Source organism: Vigna unguiculata, chromosome 7 (assembly GCF_004118075.2).
Source record: "Vigna unguiculata cultivar IT97K-499-35 chromosome 7, ASM411807v1, whole genome shotgun sequence".
Lineage (NCBI taxonomy): Eukaryota > Viridiplantae > Streptophyta > Magnoliopsida > Fabales > Fabaceae > Vigna > Vigna unguiculata.
The window spans coordinates 22776566-22796966 of record NC_040285.1 but is presented as its reverse complement, the minus strand read 5'-3'; the positions used below and the strand labels follow the sequence as shown (position 1 = coordinate 22796966).

The following is a 20401-nucleotide window of genomic DNA, read 5'->3' as shown; positions in this document are numbered from 1 at the left end:
TCGGTCAAAATGAGGATCGTTTTAAACATTCTGTTCAAATGAGGACCATCCGCAACAAACACTACGAAAATGAGGACCAAAAAGATATTTAAGCCAATTTAAAAATATTTTTAAGAAAATATAAAAGGAAAACACATATTCAAATTAAAATATATTTAAAATGTGTGTTTACTTCAATTTTTAAAATTTTAATGAATATCTTTTTTATACACTAATGAAAATTATAACACATCGTTTGATCAAAATCACGCAAAGAACAAATATTAAATTAATATCCAATTGCTATGTACATTCTGATATCTATCTCCATATCCAATTGAAAAAGTTAAAGATTTCCAATACTCATAACCATACCCAATTGAAAATGAGGATTCCCCATCAAAACGGGGACTAGGGATGGCAACGAGGCGGGACGAGGATGAGTTTTGCTATCCCATATCTATCTCCGTAGAAAAAATTCATCCCCATCCCCAAACCCAACGGTATCAAACTTTTGTTCCATCCCCATCCCTACTGGGTAACATGTATAATCTCGTACCCATACTTGTACCCGTTTTCTTACTACTCCAATATCAATCTTAATTAATTTTTATAAAAGAATAAAAAAATTACGGTAAAGAAAACATAATATTATCAAATATTCAATATTATAGGATGATTGTTTCTTCGATATCAAATACTTTTAAATAAATTATAATTGTTTACATTATATATTATAATACCAAATAAAATTTCATGAGAACCAAAACATTTATTAAATTTGCAAATTGCAAACATTAATGAAACCTAGTTGATAAATTTAAAAATATAAAAGGAAAACAAATATTCAAATTAAAATATATTTTAAATATTTGTCTACTTCAATTTTAAAATTATAATGAATCTTTTTTTATACACTAATAAAAGTTATAATACATCACTTGATCAAAATGATGCAAAGAACAAATAATAAACATAATAATAAAATTTTGACATAGATCATGCATCTTTTGAACATCAATGTATGTTGGATGGTGATAAAAAAATATTCATAGCAATTATATTAGATTTTTATATTATAGTAAATAAAAATTATTTATACAATTATAGTGAAAAATTACAATATGATTGATAATGAGTTAGAAAATAAAAAATATTTAGATAAAATATATTGAAATAATATTGTACATGATGAAAATAAACAACAAATACAAATATTAAAAAATTATCAAATGTGTGTCTTAGAAACAATTTGAAAGACTATTGAAAGAAATCGTACAAAGAGAAACAAATGTATAATTAAGGGTATGATAAGATGAAAAATACCTTTGCCATCTAAGAAAACTTTTCAAATATCAACATACATACTCAATGGTTGGAAAATAACAAAAGTTATTTTAGCGAAACAAAAGTTCTTCAAATGAAATAAAAATTAATAATAATAAGTAATTTTTTTTATATTACCTAGTGAATGAAAGGTTTATGCTATTTTCAAATGTGAGACATAAAATTTTTTAATTCACATACATCATTTTAACATAATTACATAAAGGTTATGATAAGATGAAAAATATATTGGAGATGCGAATGTATTTCATGACAAACCAAATAATTAAAAGAAATACAAAATAGAAAGTATATATATATATATATATATATATATATATATATATATATATATATATATAGTTACTTAATTAATTATGAATATTTTAATAATTTAAACGGAGACGGAGATATGGCGGGGACGGGTATTATGGTGGGGATATGTACATCCTCATACTTAAATGAAAATGTCGGGGATTACCAATACCCATACCCTTACCCAGTCAATGCAGGGATTTCCTATCAAAACGGAGACGAGTTCGGACAATATCCACGAAAACAAATTTATTTACCATCTCTAACGAGGACATGTTCGGATAATACCCACAAAGACAAATTTATTTGTTATACCTAATAATATTCTTCCAAAATAAAAATGTATTATTTTAAAATAACTAACAAAATTGATACATCTTATTTCTCATAACTCAATTTTTTTTTTCTAGGGTTTCATTTATTCATCTATAAGGACAACAACAAAAATAAAGGTAACAGTTGTCCCGAAACAGAAACCTTCCCTGCGAGTCCTTTGCCTCAAAAACCGCCACTCATGAACCTTCCTTCTCTGGTATGCTACCATCCCGATATTAGAATTCCCTCAAACAATAATGTCCCCAAATAATTATGACACTGTCTATTAGTTACACAATAATGTACCGACAATATGTTTGTGTTGACTCCTTCCCTTCCTTAACTTCCCGCACAATATTTCTCATTAGTATATATATAAAAGCTATGTTTAAACTTTTCTCACACCACTCTTCTTCTATATTCCCCTGCTTGTAGCAGGGAGAAATATAATTCTAAGTTATAATTCAAAGTTATTTTCTTAATTCCCTTTCTCCCATAGATAATGGAGCTCAACCCTGAAAACTCTGTGATCATTAGCAATGACCAGAAAGCAATTACCGCACATGAATCACCTAAGAAAACAGATACTCATTCTTCCAGCAAGAAGACAAAGAGGTCCAAGAACATTTTTAAGGTGGCGCTGTTCATGATGCGATCAGGGCGTTCCAGAAAACCGAAAATCATTGTGGATGAGGAGTCCAAGAGCGTGTGGACGAAGATCGTGGGGTCCATCAGACCTCTGCACATGCCAACCGACAAATCTACACCGCATGATGATAACAGTGAAAGCACTCCTCAATCTAAAACAACGATCTCCTCAACGCCGTTTGCGAATTGCATTGATCACGGAGATGATGCGTTTGATTCTGCTTCGGCGTTTACACGCTCATCGTCTCGGTGTAGCAGCCGTTACGCCTCGGCCGTGGGACTGAACGAAATGGTGCAGGAGGCGGAGAATGAGAAAGATGGAGAGAAGGAGAATAATAATAATAATGATGATGATAACAAAGGTGAAGAAGAAGGTGTGAAGGAGAAGAATATTAATGGTGATAGCAATGATGCAGAAGGGGATGAGATGATTGATGCAAAGGCGGAAGAGTTCATTGCTCAGTTTTACTACCAAATGAGGTTGCAACACTTAGATGTTGTTGATAGTGATTATCAAGAGATTAGCATGAGATCACTAGGGTTATGAGCCACTTCAACCCTATGCATCCATGGAATATTCAACCAGAATTTCCATTTTTTTGGTAGAAATATGGGGTTAATTATAAAAATTACTCTTCTCAAAATCTTGAAGAAGTATTGGTATGATTTAAAAAAGTACATCGTACTTTTGAATAATCATTATTAATCCTTGAAGGGGAGGTTGGAAGAGATGACTTTTCAGTTGGCTATAAAGGATATTTGAAGGAGACAAGTGATTGCATGTGGCTTTTGCTGAGAATGCCTTGCATCGTTTTACAGTGAAAGATCGTCCAATAGTTAGCATTTTATACAATCATATTACAGGGTTAGTTATTTGTTACTGACCTATATGCTAATGTTTAAGAGGTTCAAGTAAGTTGAACTTTGTATTTGCAATCCGCTCTTTTCTATTTGAGTGTGTGATGAATTGTTATACTTAGATTTTTATATATGTTCATCAAGAATTGATTAATATATATATTCTTGTTGATCATATACTTACGCAAATTTGTTCTTTGTTGCATTAAATCGTCCAGTGCTTCTAGGCGTTTCTATTCGTAAATTTCTCAATCTAATACCAATAAACTGTTATTAGAGTTTTGGTTCTAATGTGTTTTACATTTTGTCGGGGGTTGATTCTTGATCAAGATCAAAAAGATGATTAGCACAATCAAGATTGAGAAATTTATGGAAAAGACAACTTCAACCTCTAGCACATCAAGATGTATGTTTTGTTAAAAGTACAAGGAGTTTGAATGCCCTTCTTTAACGCTTACCACTAGGCCAAAAGTTATAGCTAATAGTCAGGGTGCAACTTCTTTTACTTAACACTAACACAAAAAGTGCCTATAACGTCACCCAATTAACGTCTGCTAAAGAGAACACAGACGTCAAAAATGACCGGTGACATTTTTGTAAATAAAACGTCAACTTTGACGTTTGTTCAAGTGTGCCCCGACGTCCCTTAACGTATGTTCACCACGCGCCTGACATCACTCCAGCTTGACGTCTGTTCCCCACGCGGCTGACGTCACTCGACGTCGATTTTTTCACTTATCCAACGTCACTCGACGTCGGGTAGTCTCAGACCCGACGTCCCACTTCATATATTGCTTAACAGCCACGCGAAACCTCACTATTTCACTTCTTCGCAAGCTCTCCTCCGCGTTCCGCCGGCCATTGCGACCTCCGCATGTGAGTTTTCCACCATGAATCTTGTTAGATTTTGATTTGTGCACTGATTTAAGCATTTTGAACCGATTGAATTTCGTTTTGGTCCACATGCGCAAGCCATGACATTTTTTTTCATTTAAATAATTTATTTGCCTTTGACATATATTATTTTAGATATAAAAATATTTATTTAGAAATTTAGTTGTTTATTTTCTATATACATATGTAATTATAATTAAATAATTTTATGTTTTACATTATAGTTTAAATTGATAATAAGAAAACAACGGATGTGGACATCCGGTATAGTGTTGGAAACAAATGTGCCCTCACTAACGTCTTTACATCCTTTGGAGGCCGCTGACAATTTGTTTCATGGCACCCTACAATAACACGACATTAATGTAAATTATTTTTGTAATTAATAATATCAACAAATAAATTGCTAACATACCAATAGACCAGAAGATGATGACTCTGTTGTCCTCCATACTGGCATGTCATCTAGTAGATTTCAGCGAAGTCGGGGCATAACCACATAAATGGGTCGCTTGTTGTCAACACCGCGTATAAGATAAGGATGAGAGACTCTCCTAAACCACTACAAATATCCATCAACACATGAAAATGGGGTTGGCGCGACTGTGACATGAACAACGACATATTGGTCGTAGTGTCTCCATCGACCATCAATAATAGAAAAGTCCACCATAGGAAGTGGATTTGGCGGTCGCGAAATAGGCTGCATAAACCCAAATTGTCACAACACACGTTTCGACATATGACGGTGAACCATGCTACCATGCCTAATGAAGCCAGAAAACATGGAAGCTACAATAAGGGGTCGAGCAGTTATATGTGATCCATATGGGGACCAAATCACCCAATCATATGTGACAACATCCAATTGGGCTCTAATATCTTGTAGACTACAAGTAACTTGTCTAGTGACAAAACGTGTTGCATGAGGTTCAATCTCGACATACGTATCGCGTAACTACTTCCTTTCCAATGTAGGAAAGTACTCATATAACCAAATCTACATATAATAACATTTCATTTAAGTACTGATATGAAAACGAAAATAAAAGTCAACTGTATATGGGTACCTGTAAAAGTGGTAGATATCCAAATAATTATTTTGTTGATGCAAAGCTAGCATCTCCTAGTTGCTCATGAAGGTAGACAAAAGCAACAACTCCCTAAGCATATCTACGACATGTAGGGAGATCTCTAAATAGCTGCAGGTACTGCACATGAACAAAAGTGACGCTTTGATTAGCAAATATGGTGCACCTAACAAGGTGCGAAAGATACGCTCGTGCAACAAACTCTCATAGTTGGTTTTCGCAATAATTGTTATAGAGGTATCTCAGGCAACTCAATCTAACCTAGGCAACACGACAATGATTCAACTTATCTGAATTCATAGTCCGATCCACACCCATTAGTGTCATCAAAGTTTCTATTGAATCTTCATAAGCAAGTGGTTCATTTGGGCAAAACTCTTCGGTGATAGGAAGATGTATCAGCGACCACACATCATCTAAAGAGATAGTCAACTCACTAATATGTAGATGAAAACTATTTATCTCAAGGTGTCATCTCTCAACTAAACCCAAGATCAACCCAGCATCGGGGTACTCATACAAAACATCGCACAAGGAAATAAACCAGAATTCAACGCAAAAGGTTGAACAGAAGTGTGAGGTCATCCAAATCTTTTAACTTTCTTAGAATGAGAGACCAGTTTCATAACTCGATCCTAAGAAACAAAAAATCAATAAAACAATAAAAAAACAATTGAACAATCAAATATAACATTTATAAAAACTTTTCACTAACCTTACCCTCCCATATCACACGTGCTACATGATCAGCATAACGAGCCAATAAGGATGTATCATTTGGACCACCAGGAAATCCTGCTCCATCATTCCCAACCCCCTCCTCTTGGTCCTGAGCAACATCGACATCCCCATGCTCAATAACATCCTCATCCTGATTATGTGATCGTAGGTTTTGATCAGGTAAAGCAGGTACAGTCTGTTGACCCCTTCTACGAGCTGAAGTTGTTGGTCTCTTCTGTGTAGCACCCTGTGCAGAACTCTCGGGTACATCGTGTGTAGAAGAATAACTACTACGTCTAGAAGAAGAACTACCACGTCTTGTTAAACCACCTCGTGTCTTAGGCATATATATATATATATATATATATATATATATATATATATATATATATATATATATATATATATATATAAAATTCAAAATCAAATTTTATCTCTTGTTTAATCCATCAGAAATAAATTAAGTATTATTTATTTGTAACACAAGTGAAGGTCATGTTTTCAAATAATTAAGTTAAATAGGGTATCAGAGGTGTGGAGAAAGAAGGAAAAAAAGAAAAGCACAAAAGTTTGAGTACGTGCAATTAGTCACAATGTACATGTTAAGGAAAAAAGAATTATGAGGCGTACAAGCAACGAAAAGTGACTTATATTAGTGTTGGAATAGATGAAAAATTCGAGGGATGTTGGAGAGAATCTGAAATCAACAAAAGTGAAATAGATGTCTACATCCGTAACAAAATTCCTCTTACGAATGTCGACATCCGTAGTGCTCCATCCAAAACAACGACATCTATAACACTATCAATTAAAATAGGTGAACGAGATGTCCACATCCACAATACAATTGTCTCAAACGGATGTGAACATCCGTAATACAACATTTTAAAAACATAGGAAAAGCAAGTGGACAAAAGGGAACCGGATGTCGACATTTGTAATCCAATGCTCAAACGCTCAAAATTAACGAAACGAATGTTGACATTCGCAACTCATATATGTAAACTGAATGTTGACATCTGTAAGGCTTCAAATCAGAATCCACACCCCCAACCAAAAAAAAATGGGAACTAGATGTCAACATCCGCAATTCAAATTCCTGAACCGTCGACATCCATATTGACCAGTTTCAGCGAAAATTTTGGATTTACAAAAGTCCACTTCCGTAATTTACAAGAACAGGTTCAAAATGACTCATACTGATTTAAACATGGATCCATTGCACAAATAGAACATTCAAAGCATGCGATTAATTTACTTAACGGTTTAACTAAACATATAAATGATTAATTACGTGAAGAATAACTTAACTGGTTGAAAGGAGGGTTGAAAGAATGTGAAGCACACAATGGATTGCGATTTGGAGTTGAGATTGCGACTGTTGCACGAATAGAAGAGACAAGGGACTAGGTCAAATGGGATTCAAAATATTGGAGATGCAAGAGGTGGGTTGTTGTAATAAGTATAAGAGAGAGAAAATTTAGTCGTTAATCTTTACTTTTTACTAGGAGGGCAAAGTAGGACATAATAATGTTTTTGGGATACAGAAGAAACTATTGGAAGTGCAAGGAGAAGCCCCCATCGTTTTTAGCACATGCATTAACATTGTAATAAATATTGTGGCTTCAAATATTGGCAATTGCTCTATGCAGTCCCATATTTTCTTTCTCCACCCTCAACTTTTTTTAAATACCTTTTTACCCTTTGTGATTGATATCTCGTCATTTTTGTACTTCTTTTAGATGCAGCATGACAACATGGTAAGGTAAACATGCATACTTGAACATGACATCATTGAGGATCATGTGCACACTATGAACATGTGAGCATGCATAGTTGGTCTAACTATGGTGTATGTTTTTGTTCAAATACTTCATTTTGCATACTTCTTTATTGGCCAAAGAAATAAACTTCCGGATTCAACCATCCGTAAGTGAACAAAAAGTTAATTCCAGAATAATCATCTGCAAAGAAAAAAATTAATTTTGTGATAAAATTTTAATTTCATATGGTACAATCAGTGAATATAAAAAAAATCTTAGTCATTTAATCTAGAATATATTTTCAAATACATAATCTAAAAATATAATTAGAATTGTACAATCTACAGTTATTTTTCGACTTTCGAATTTTATAATTCGAAATTAATCTTTTTATTTTTGAATTTACAATTCTTAGAACAGCATTTTATCAAATTATATGAAGGAATATCTTTAACATTTGTTGCTGTGTTTGGAGATGTAGGAAAGAAAATATAGAGGTGCGGGAAGACATTGTCCGTAACTTTTTAAAGCCCAACTGAAATACTGACAAATTTGATTTCGGAAGGTAGAGACCCACTTTTACATTTTCATTTAGCTTCTGACCCAAAACTTAAAAACGGAATTTCATTTAGTAGCACGATGATACACTTTGCCTTGACAGTTGAGAAGATGACATGATTCATACATTTCATTCTATGATTTCGGTTTAATTAAATAACACAATTTGATAAAGAAATATAATAAATACAAAGTATATATGACATGATAAGATCAATCTCCACATTTAAAGGATGATCTGTTTTGGAATTTAGAATTCCACACAATTTTATCTTTTAAAAATGCTTTAACAAAAATTAAGACGAAAAGTATATTTAAATTATTATTGACCTTAAGTATTAAGCCATGTTGTGAAACTATTGAGTTTATCTGATCAAGAAGTTATAAGTTGATGGATTTCATAATCAATTATAAAACACTCTTTGTTACAAGTTTGACATAAAATATGACATTTTAGCCATTAGCACCAATGACTTGCAAAGACCACACTGAACTCTGCATTTATTCAGCAATGGTCGTGACGCAAAAAAGGATCAATGTAGTTTTGTATGCGCAAGAAGATATCAAAATCATAATGCATAAAGTTACACTATAATCTCCATATAAAAATGGAACAGAGAGAACACTAAAAATCATAATCAATGGTTGAAGTAGAAGGTTACATAAGTACATAGAAAAACACATATTTTTGAAGCTATTTACTTATCCTGTGTGCTATTACCGGTTGGCACTGAGACCTTGCTGAGTCTGCTTGGTGATATCTTGGCAGCATTACATTTAGTTTTTCTGTGATTGGAAGCATTGAAACCATAAACTGCTCTATATGCAAGTGCTCTTCCAAAGTGCCATTTTTGAGGATTGTTTACACTTGATGATGATGATGATGGTTGAACAGTGTTGTCTGATGTATCAGCATTGTCTTTCTCAGTAGACATTTTTTTTTGTGTTTTCTGTTCTCTGAATAGTGTGAGACAGGAAGAAGGGGATACTCTGAAGGGAAGGGGATAGATCACGCTACCTGTTATGTATATATAGGAAAATAAAATAGAAAAACTTAAATATGGATATGTTTGGACAAATTTCCTTAAAAACACTTATAAAAATAGGTTTAGATAAATATTACTGAAAATATTTCGTAATTTAAATTAAATCGTACATAAAGTTAAAATTAGAATTTAGAGAAGTTATGTTAGAAAGTTTTCTGAAATAATTTAGTTTATTTACTTTTGGGAACGACATGGCAAGGGTTAAAGATGGTAAAAGAGAGAAGGAATACTTCTAGCGATCTCTTCACTACTTTTAAGACTTATCTTGTCTTGAAAAAGAAGGAACCAGATATGCCATATTTAGCATGTTCGGAAATGTATCAATAATGTTTCTCTTACAATGCATCTAGTAATAGAGAGGGAAATCGGGTAGATAAAAATAAGAAAAACAAGAGTAAATGAAAGTAAAAACTCATTCCCTTGCTCTTAATATAAAATCATTATTAAAAATTCACATATACTAATAAAAATTCACAAATTTAATTTCAATATTAATAAATTTTAAGATTCCATTTTCACTATTTATTAAAAAAACACATATTTATAGCATTTAGAAGGGATAAACTAAAAACTTTAGTATTTTACAAAAATTATAGAATGAATTTACTATCAACTTCTGAAATATGTTTCGTACTAAAGACCGAAAGGATAAATAAATATAGTGATTGTTTCTGTAAAGCGGAATATTAGCCTATACTCTTTGTTCCATCTTAGTCCTATTTCATCTTCTCGAAAGGTATCTGTGCAAGACACAATTTTGATTTTAATCAAGACCATAAATGCTAGTGAAAAAAATCCCAACTACTTTACCTAAGACATCTTTTTATACTCTCCAAAATAGGTTTTTAGCTTTACCGTTTTACATGTCTAATCGGGATCCAATAATCCAATAATCACCATTGTGTAAATTAATTGGGATTAACAATCTAATTAGGACATTTTACTAACTTGTCGGCAATGATCGTCACTTCTTGCTAATACACCATCTTGAGGAACATGCAACTACTGGTGGTGCTTAGTTGTGTTCGATCCCGAGGAACAGTGATTATCGGACCCGACGTGTTTGATCGTTCAGTGAGTGACTTTAATAAATGTTTGGTTTAGGGTAAAGGAAGAAATAGAAGAAAAAGCATAATTTATGAAATCATGTCTTCAATAATAATCAATTATGTTGCTCAAAAAAAGCATTTTTCTTTCAGGCTTAAATACCTTCTTGGTCCTCATTTTCGTAGTGTTTGTTGTAGATAGTCTTCATTTTGACAGAATGTTTAAAATGGTCCTCATTTTTACCGAATGTTTAAAATGGTCCTCATTTTTACAATTCGTGTTTTATTTAGTCATTTTCTATAACGCCGTTTAATCATTGACGGAACATTGTACATATGACACGGTTTGTATGTACAGTACACATAACACACCCTAATACAAATACAATACAAACCATGTCACCTATACAATGTTCCGTCAATGATTAAACGGTGTTACAGAAAAAGACCAAATAAAACACGAATTGAGAAAATGAGGACTATTTTAAGCATTCAGTACAAATGATGACCATTTTAAACATTCTGTCAAAATGAAGAACATCTGCAACAAACACTACAAAAATAAGGACAAAAAAATATTTAAGCCTTTTCTTTTAATTATAAAGCACCAATTACACAAACCACTAGTAAATAAACAATTTATAGTGATTTTTATCAGAAGAAGGAAATGCCAAAAAATGTCAGACACACATCCTCTTATTTATTTTTGTACCGATTTATAATGAAGTAAAAAATATAGAACTTACACCTTTTTTTTATTTATATCCTATATTTTCATTCTGCGGAAGATACTTCATTTTCACTCATAATTTTTCCTCAAATTCTTTACCTTAATCTTTCGTGGAATACAGAATGACTTCCTTCACAGACTTTATTGTGCTGTCTCAATCTTGAACACATTTTCAGATAAAGCCGATGGTAAGATTCAAAGTGAGACACTTTGCCTGATGCGAAAAAGGGTTATCTCGACTACATGTCATTTTCGTACAACTTGAACCTCACTTTGGGTTCATTAATAAATGAAATATCTAAGCATAATAACACTTGGAAATATTTTTATGAACTTGTAACCTCGCATCGAAGGGTACCCCTGCTATATATTAACTCCCCCTGTTAATGGCAAATAGCTCTCATAATCTTCGTTTTGGAAAGCAAAAAGGAACTTAATCGTATTGGAGGGCTTACGGCCAAAAGCTATTATTACTTAAGCATCAATTCAGTCCGATGCTGAATTTTACTCGCACTCAGATTTTCAAGACAGTGGAAAAGCCTTTCAGACACTCTGAAGGTAAAGTTAACAAAGAGAACTTTGGCAGGTCACAGGAGAATCAACAAATATAACCAAGATATGTACTTGCTGAAAAAAGCATAGCTAGTTTCTAATGGAAGATACATACAAGGAACATAGATATGTACAGCTCATTGCCTTTTGTGTGATTGCATCATCAATTACAATTTTATATATATACCTTTCTTGTGGAGGAAACCAGCAAAAATACCCCAGAATAAAATCTCAACAATTACAAAGGCCATTGTACCCCACTTTTCGGAATGAAATATGGCCTGCATTAAAGCTTCACTGGCGTCAACCTGCATATAAAATTGCCAACAAAACCGAATTTACTAATTAAGTACGAAAAAGGTCTTTGCTGTGACATCCCTCCACAAAAAATGCAATTGTGACAAATTAAGGAATGCTAGAAAAAAGTAGTTTTCATAATTATTGCCATATGAAAACAAACCATGCTATATTCGTTGGACTAATAAAATGAAGTTAAACAGCTTTTAGTTAACATTTTGCTTGAGTAAATGGTGAAAAATACTTTGAATCATTTCAATTGCAGTGGACAAAATATGTGAAGAGTTATGTATATGGGTTGCACTATACATTCGGCACTGTCACTTCTTTTTCGTACTAAGAAAGTGTGAAGCAATTTATGATTCCAAATTCTCCAGGTTAACACAGAAGGCAAAGAAGTATAATCAATAAACATCGTCCACAAAGAAAGAAAGCAAACAGTTTAGTTAGAATTTGGCCAATGCCACCTGACAGGTCATTAGCAGTTTAATTCTAATTCCAAAGAGGAATTTACAGAAATCTGTTGACTCCTATTAGTAAAAGTTTAATCTTCAAAGAAAAAACAAGTTCTAGCTTATATAATAATATAACTTACAATAAAAGAAGAGATATTCAAAGAATCATTGGGAAACAAACATTACCAAATTATTTTCAGGAGAATGCCAATAGAAACCCTGGATAGCTGCTGGGAAAATGTCACAAGCTGCCAATGCATATACAACAAGAGCATTCATTCCCATCCATTGCAGTAAAATTGTAGGCTTTCTGTGATGTTCTATGTCAACCTGCAAGAAAATATGTTTTGATTGCGGGTTTTTAAACAGTTGGCAGCGATTATAGTCACCTATTAAGAACAGAATGTCACCATTTTTTTTGGCAGTGATTCAACTGGGTTAACAAATGGGCTCAAGAAGTGCACCAGATAAGGCTATCGAGGGCTGTATGGGTGATCCCAAACAATGGCCCTCAAAACACGTGTACATTTTTTTTCCATTGGTAGTAGGAGATTAACTGCATGAAGTACCAGCCTACCACCTTTTGTTCATTTGCCTATAATCTCTCTGCTTTCCTGGGATATAAATTATTTCTACTTAGGGGACAAGGATGAACTTACAATGTAATAGATAGCAGTCAAGACTAAGCCCGATGCCCCTGCAGTTATGAACATGTAGCTTAACGTGTACAGTGCTTTTGATAAAGGAATTCCTGAGAAAACAATTCAACTGTCAGCATAGAACCCTTTTTATCTTAATAAATTTATGATTAGAAGTGTACCTAAAATCTCCAGAATGTATCCTACTAACAATAGAGCGAAGGAAAACATAGACCAAAGAAGTACCCTCTGCTTGTTATCCTGAATGGACAAGACAGCAGTTGAATCATAAAAAGTAGACATATCCCAAGGGCAAATTTAAATTTTCCAGCTAAGGCGTCATAAGGGAATCATAACCGAAACCTGGAAAAGTACAATTATGCGACCATATTGCAATCCCATGAAGCAGGTAATCGCAGACATGAGTGAACTGGAAGATTAAAGAAAACCAATCAGAAGCAGATATTACATGGACTATATTTTAAAGTTGTCAATGCCAATTTAATCTCAAGGATAAATACCAACACATGAGAGAGCAGTGAAAACATATTAAGAAAACATAAGCTAAGTACTCTGCAAAAGCTCAATAAAATAAAATATCTTCTTTTTGGAGACTCAAATTATAAGATTTAACCATCGTTTTCAATGCCTGTAATAATTATATAAGGATAAAAGAAGGGAGCAGGGAATGCTTTTCCACCTCAAAATACCCTCTGGATCAAATGGTGCAAGGCACCATCCAGGTGAATTTGGAGGCAAGGGTCCATAGTCAGGAGAGTTGACACTACACTCCTGAGAATGAAAAGGTCAGGAATAACATCATTTAACAGATAAGATAAATTAAATTTGAGGTGGCAGTATATTCAATAAAAGAGTATAGAGTTACTTAGGATAAATAACCTTTGTCCTTATGTACACAGGTCGCTGGTACAAATGATCTTCACCAAGAATTAATCTATCAACAAATCCCACTGCATTACAAGGAGGTTCAAGACTGCCCCTCACTTCACAATGAACCTGGCATATGAAAATGCATAACTACAAACCAATTTTTCCCAGTAGCTAGAAGAATCAATAAAAGAAAAACACATAATTTAAAAATGATAATCGTGAAAACCAATCCATCATAATCCATGAAAAATGAAATTAAATGTCAATCATCATAATGTCACACAACATCCATCTGCATCTATTCTCTAATATTTATGGATTATCTATGAATATTACTCTATAATTATTGTTTTCTCAGTTCATTAAAGTAAGAACTCTAAATCATTTTTAAATAGCAAAAGATTCTTTGATGCTAGTCTACCAGAGTTTCATCATTTTATGAAATACAAATTGAAGTTTGACTTTTGAAAAGTGAAAACCCGTGGTTTAGTCAAAGAGCCGGCTGTTGATATTTAAATATTTTGAAGTAAAAAACAGAAGCTTATATGCCATCCAAAACTAAACAACTACTTGATAGTGTAAGCAGATTTCCAAGGTAATTTTTTGGCCAATATTTAGACAGCTCAAACTGCTAATGGGATTTTAGAATCTAGGATGTGTCGTAAAATACAGAAATTAGATGTGTCATAAAAAGAGGTTATCACTAAATATGCAAATGCATTTCTATTCCTAAACAAAATACAACAATTGTAAGCACTTTGATCTATGAGAATTAACCATGATCAAAATACAGCTTATGAATATTTCCACAATTATAAGAGAGTTTCTTTTTCAGCAAAATAAGGGAGGGGTTTCAGAAATGATTAGTTGACAGCTGTCACAAAGGAAGGATTGACTATCAGCAATAGTAACCCAAATTACATGTAACATAGAAACCAATAAAGAAAAACCCTACTATATTCTAAGAGTCGCTTTTTCACCAGAATTGGGCTGGTCGATGTGTAGGGGTTATAGATTATATTTGACACAGATTCCACAAAGAATATCAGTAATAAGAAACCAAACTACATGCTGACTTTGTCTATTGTATACAACGAGTCATGAGTTAAGCACACAAGATGAAGTCATAAATAAAAACCAAATCCTTACATTTTGAATAATTGATAAATGACTGGACCCAAGCATATTAGAATGTTCAAATTTCCAATTTGGAACGTAGAGACCGTAGAGCAAGCAAAGGTACACTGAGCATAGTAAGATAGAAACCATCCTGCATAAAGAAATAAGCAATCAGGACCAAAGAATATCACAAGGCAAGCAAACATAGTGCCCACGGAAGTTTAATTTTGACACTTAGATGCCGAGAGCTAGTATCTTCATCCATTACAGTAACCTGAATTCCAATTATTTATTTATTTTTGCAAAAAGGTAGCTTGAAAAATTTGTAAAAGATATATTCATGCCTTTGAATAAAGGTTACGCATTTAGCCTAACAATGACTGGTCATGATTCACAACTACTCCATTAATATTTTGTAATGAAGTTCGGGTGAAAGTTGCAGCATTAGTTTATATTGAATTATCAGGTTCGAAAGATGGCTGACACATTTTCATCTCAAGACATTAAAATCCAATCAACAAAAGTTGAAATCAAACCGGAACATGCAGAAAAAGAAAAAAATGTTTATCTTAATCAAGTTTTAACCTTAAGATACAGCATAGTGAACTGTGTATCAAAAAAGATCTATGACACATGACAAGTACGTCCATTTAATATGAGAATGTCAATAAAAACTTAAGGGCATTATAAAACCCAAAGTACTATGCATTATCATGAATCAGGTAGCAGAATCTGCATCGATATGTAATGAGAGAATTAGCACAAAGAACTCATCTATGCAAACATTTTTAAGAAAATGACAAAGAAACATGGCATTGTTATGTATAGTTTATAGCAATATTCAACATAGAAGTTGAAACTTTTAATTGCAAAGCTCAGTCCCCTGGAAGAACTAAATACAAGAAATGTAAACTAACCACTGAATGGAGTATTTCCTCACAAAAGCTGCCGGTGAGTCAACCAAAATATTATGGTTTACAAGCCAAATCTCTGATATTGAGGCCAAGAAATATCCAATAGATATCCTCTGGATACCATACAAGAAAATAATGTATCAAACTCATAGCACGTTTATAAAAATTAAAGTGATAGGTGATTGGTTATTTTCTTAAGTGCCAACTTGTTTTCTCAGCTAATACCTATATCCTACAATAGTACAGTTAGTTTCAATGACATATGACCCTTGTACTTATCGCAAATCTGAAACCATCCTTAACATAAAACATAAGTGAGAAAATACTATATTTACTTTCCCAACACAATTCACCAAGCATGGACTATAGTCAAGAAGTGACATTACAAAGATCGCAATCGAAAATCAGTCATTAACTGTAGATCAAATAGATAAGTTATTTGACAAAACATCAATTAAACTGACAATTGTTAGTGGCATGTAGTAAATCATAAAAGAAATAACATGTACAACAATAATACAAAATCCACTGAATTAGAAATAACGGAAAGAAAACAAGACTAACAAGTTACGGTTTACAAATTTACAGGTAGCAGTTACCTGAAGTACACCAAGCCAGCGAATTTTACTCAAATCAACTCCATACGTCAATTTGCCACGTCCATGGAAATACCCACCTATGAACAATTTTCAAACAAAAGCATTAAAGCAAAGGTTTTCAATTGCATCACTTATACACACAGAAAATTACTACAAGTACATAAACCTGGATTATAAAGTTGAATTAAGTTTTAAGTACTAGCTAAATTTGGGTATTTTCAATTGAGTTCCTATTAGATTTTTTTTTGTCTATTGAGTACTCAAAATATTTATATTTTTCAATTTAGTAGCATGACTATTATATTGTCCAGTCATCTTCCTTATCTTCACGTGTTAACAATGTGAGATTCTGGAAAACAAACAGTCACGACACCCAGGAAAAATTAAATGGCAAGAACTAAGTTGAAACATAAAATTTTTGAGTATTCAACATAGCAAGAAACTTCCATAGAGACTCCATTAAAAATCCTCAAATTAATCATGGACTTAAAACTTACTTAAGCCTTTAATAAATAATATGAATAATGGATAACTAGCACAAAAGAATACATGAGAACTTTGGGTGACAAGTTTCAGCTGGTTGCCAGGTAATGAAATGAAAGAAAAACAAGTGAGTGAACATACCTTGAAGTAACAGCCCCAAAAGGAAAAGCTTAATTGTCCTCAATACAACCTTTTTCGTCGCATTGGGTTTGCTAGAGACTTTCTGAAAGGTTGTCCAGGAATGAAACATCGTTCTAAGTTATTGTTCTTTCATTATTTGCACGTCTATATAAGAAAGCCACTAATATATATAAATATGAATAAAAAAATAGTGGCCGAAGTCCAAAACATCTTTCATTAAGTGATATACAGTACAAAACCACGGCATAGAACATCAGTTTCGTACGTTTTCCGAATTTGCGAGATTACGCACCTTGAATACAAGAGCAATCGAAATGCCAACCACAAAGAGAAAAAATGGCATTACAAAATCTGCTAGTGTCACCCCAAACCATGGTGAATGATTCAAGGATGGGAATGCTCTTCCGACGTCATCAACTAATATCATCAACTGCAGCGAAATTTAAAAGATTCATTTTAATGCAAGGAGAAGCAACTAGATTCCAATTATCGAAATCACAAGATGTATACAAGTAACTAACTGTCACTGAAATCAAAAAGAATATTCAAAATAATAGAAGCTAATTTTCTTCTCTTGAATTAGCGGCGCTTTCGAATAATCATACACATGAAGTAATTGAAGTGATGAAGGAAGTAGTGGAGACAAACCGCAACGGTTAGACCGCGGAAGACATCCAGAGAAGCAAGGCGTTGGTTAGGAGCGGGAAGAGAGGGTAAAGGTAGCGTTTCTGTATGACTGAATGGCAAAGGAGAGATAGTGTCTTCATTTTGATGAAGGATGTGAACTGAAGAATCAAAATCATGGTTGATGATGAGAGGTCTTCGCTGTTCTCCGGCGACACCATCATCTTCTTCACCCGGCATTTCTTCCAACAAACTTCTCTTCGTTACGGTCAAAGTCTCCCTCGAGGCTATTTTAGTATTTTTAATTGTTAGGTGTGGGCTCCAGTACTTGGGCTAAAGCCCGTATCATAGTTGGATTGGGTATGATTAGGCAAATCTTTTGCAATTTTTTTTATAAAACACTAACATATTAAATTAAAAATTTAATATTTATATTCATTTTAGTTTATATTATTAATAATTGATAAATGTTCTGAAATGAATGATTTATTTCTAAGAGTTGAATACTATATACAATTATTTGATATCGTTCTTAAGAAAAATAATTTTTTTTTATACAATATTATTAAACTAAAATAATTTCACATAGTATTTTATAATTATAAATTTATTATTTAATACTAAAAAATAATTAGTGACAAAAGTATATAATATATTTTTTTCTTTCTCTAACTTTCTTTTATACTTTTCTTTTAATTCTATGATTTTCTCATTTTTTTTCAAACATATATAAGGTAAAAGGTAGATAAATATCTATCAATCAAAGTTTTAAATAGATTAATTTTTGTATTTTGTTTTAAAATCTTTCTATCCCTGCGCTTTCGGTTTTAATCGTATGTATTTTAAATTTTCATTAATTGAAAAAATGTTAATTTTTCAAAGGTTAAATCATTACAGAGGTTTTCATGTGTTTTTAGCGAAATTTCAAGTAAATTTTTTCATTTTTATTTGACTCAATTGAGTCCCTATTTTAGAAAATTCGTTGATGTTAATTATGTGTCTCATGTCAGCACGTGATTTTTTTGATTTTTTTTAATTTCTTTTATAATTTTTAATTTTTTTTATAATTTTCTTAAAAAAAATAAAATTGTCACATGTCAATCTGACATTGTGCCACGTGACACAGACAGTGTGATGTGACAGTGACACATGTCACTATTGGATATGAAAAATCTCAATACAGTCTCTGTATTTGTTATTTTGTCTTAATTTAGTCCCAATTTTTTAAAAATTGAATCAATTTCATCTTTGTATCAAATTTAATTTTTATATAAATTTTACAATGGTATTTTTATTATAGTTGATATTTTTAACAAAATTAAGTTTATTTAAATGTATATTTTGCACTAATATTTATTTAAATTTTGTTTTAAATATTTATATATCTATAATTTATAAATAAATGTTAGAGTTATTTTAAAAATAAAAACTTTATAAATTCAAATATAAAATTTTAAAAAAATTATAACAATTCTAAAATTTGTCTACTGCATAACCCTGGCCGCCAGACGCTTCCCCTTTCAGGACCCAGAAATCACTCCAAATGAATGAGTCACTTGGCGGCTATGAATAGCCCGTCAGGCGATTTCTAAAAATTTTCCAGAAACACAAAAATTTCCAAATTGATAGAATATATACATTAAATAATTCATATATGTCATACAATTAAGCAATTACGAATTAAAGTAGACGGTTCCAACTCCCCTAACCTGGTTTCCTTGTTTAATAGACAATGCTAGAGTTCCCTTGTGATGGTAGCACTTGACTCCCCTTTGGTCAGCTCTAATCTTCTCCAATTGTTGTCAGCTGGCAAAAAGAAAGTTTAATTTGATTCTACCAAAGTTTAAACCCATAACCATGTCAATGCCAACTCAATGCACAACCATTCAACCAATTAATGTTTCATGATAATTCTTATAATTCTAAGATTATATTATCACTCAACATGATCAAACATATTGTTAAAATAAAAATCAATTAAATAAAACATAAATGATATATATAGGATTTGAACACACAATTAAATATTCTTAACCATTTAAGCTAATACTTTTCCAAATCATATTAATCAATAATTAATATCATAAAAACTCTCACTATCCACATTTAATAATTAATTATTTATTTAATTAATTAAATTTCATAAATTTTACAGAATACGTTTTGATAAACAAAAAAAAAGACCCTATTACATTAGTTGTTATAATAACCGACATAATATTTGTAACCAAAATAATTATTTAAAAAATCATGCTTTTATATCAGTTATTTAAAGTACTCAAGTCAATTTCTTCTTAATGAACCCTTCGGAAAAGAAAAAAAAATCCATCACACCACTATTACAATTCTTTATACAATAAACTTAATTACTTTGACTTATAAAGTCAACACTGCTACAA

At 32.2% G+C, this 20401-nt stretch overlaps 2 protein-coding genes across 3 annotated transcripts; one reads left to right on the top strand and one right to left on the bottom strand.

Annotated features, from left to right (window-relative positions):
- Nucleotides 1-2348: 2348 nt before the first annotated feature.
- LOC114190930 lies at nt 2349-3595 on the top strand. Its single transcript, XM_028080008.1, has one exon. The coding sequence runs from the start codon at nt 2438-2440 to the stop codon at nt 3128-3130; it is 693 nt and encodes a 230-aa protein (XP_027935809.1). The 5' UTR covers nt 2349-2437; the 3' UTR covers nt 3131-3595.
- An 8253-nt stretch (nt 3596-11848) lies between these two features.
- Nucleotides 11849-18284, bottom strand: LOC114189716 (heparan-alpha-glucosaminide N-acetyltransferase-like). 2 transcript variants are annotated; one of them, XM_028078374.1, is made up of 13 exons: nt 18027-18284; nt 17671-17808; nt 17379-17460; nt 16755-16831; nt 16159-16268; nt 15272-15392; nt 14132-14248; nt 13932-14023; nt 13595-13661; nt 13414-13492; nt 13253-13344; nt 12780-12923; nt 11849-12149 (listed from the first exon to the last, which is right to left on the bottom strand). In XM_028078374.1, exons 1-13 carry the CDS (start codon nt 18240-18242, stop codon nt 12009-12011), a joined length of 1476 nt encoding a protein of 491 aa, XP_027934175.1. In that variant the 5' UTR covers nt 18243-18284; the 3' UTR covers nt 11849-12008. The 2 variants fall into 2 exon arrangements, 1 of the variants encoding a protein (XP_027934175.1); XR_003605722.1 differs by lacking the exon at nt 11849-12149 and having other exon boundaries at nt 13004-13344.
- Nucleotides 18285-20401: the final 2117 nt, after the last annotated feature.

Excerpts from the sequence above, each read along its gene's own strand:
- LOC114190930 (XM_028080008.1), top strand. The coding sequence starts at position 2,438 with ATGGAGCTCAACCCTGAAAACTCTGTGATCATTAGCAATGACCAGAAA.
- LOC114189716 (XM_028078374.1), bottom strand. The coding sequence starts at position 18,242 with ATGCCGGGTGAAGAAGATGATGGTGTCGCCGGAGAACAGCGAAGACCT. Across the intron at positions 16,832-17,378 it reads TTTGGGGCTGTTACTTCAAG|GTGGGTATTTCCATGGACGT; the intron begins GTATGTTCACTC and ends AATTGTTCATAG. Across the intron at positions 12,924-13,252 it reads TGACTGCTATCTATTACATT|GTTGACATAGAACATCACAG; the intron begins GTAAGTTCATCC and ends ATTTTCTTGCAG.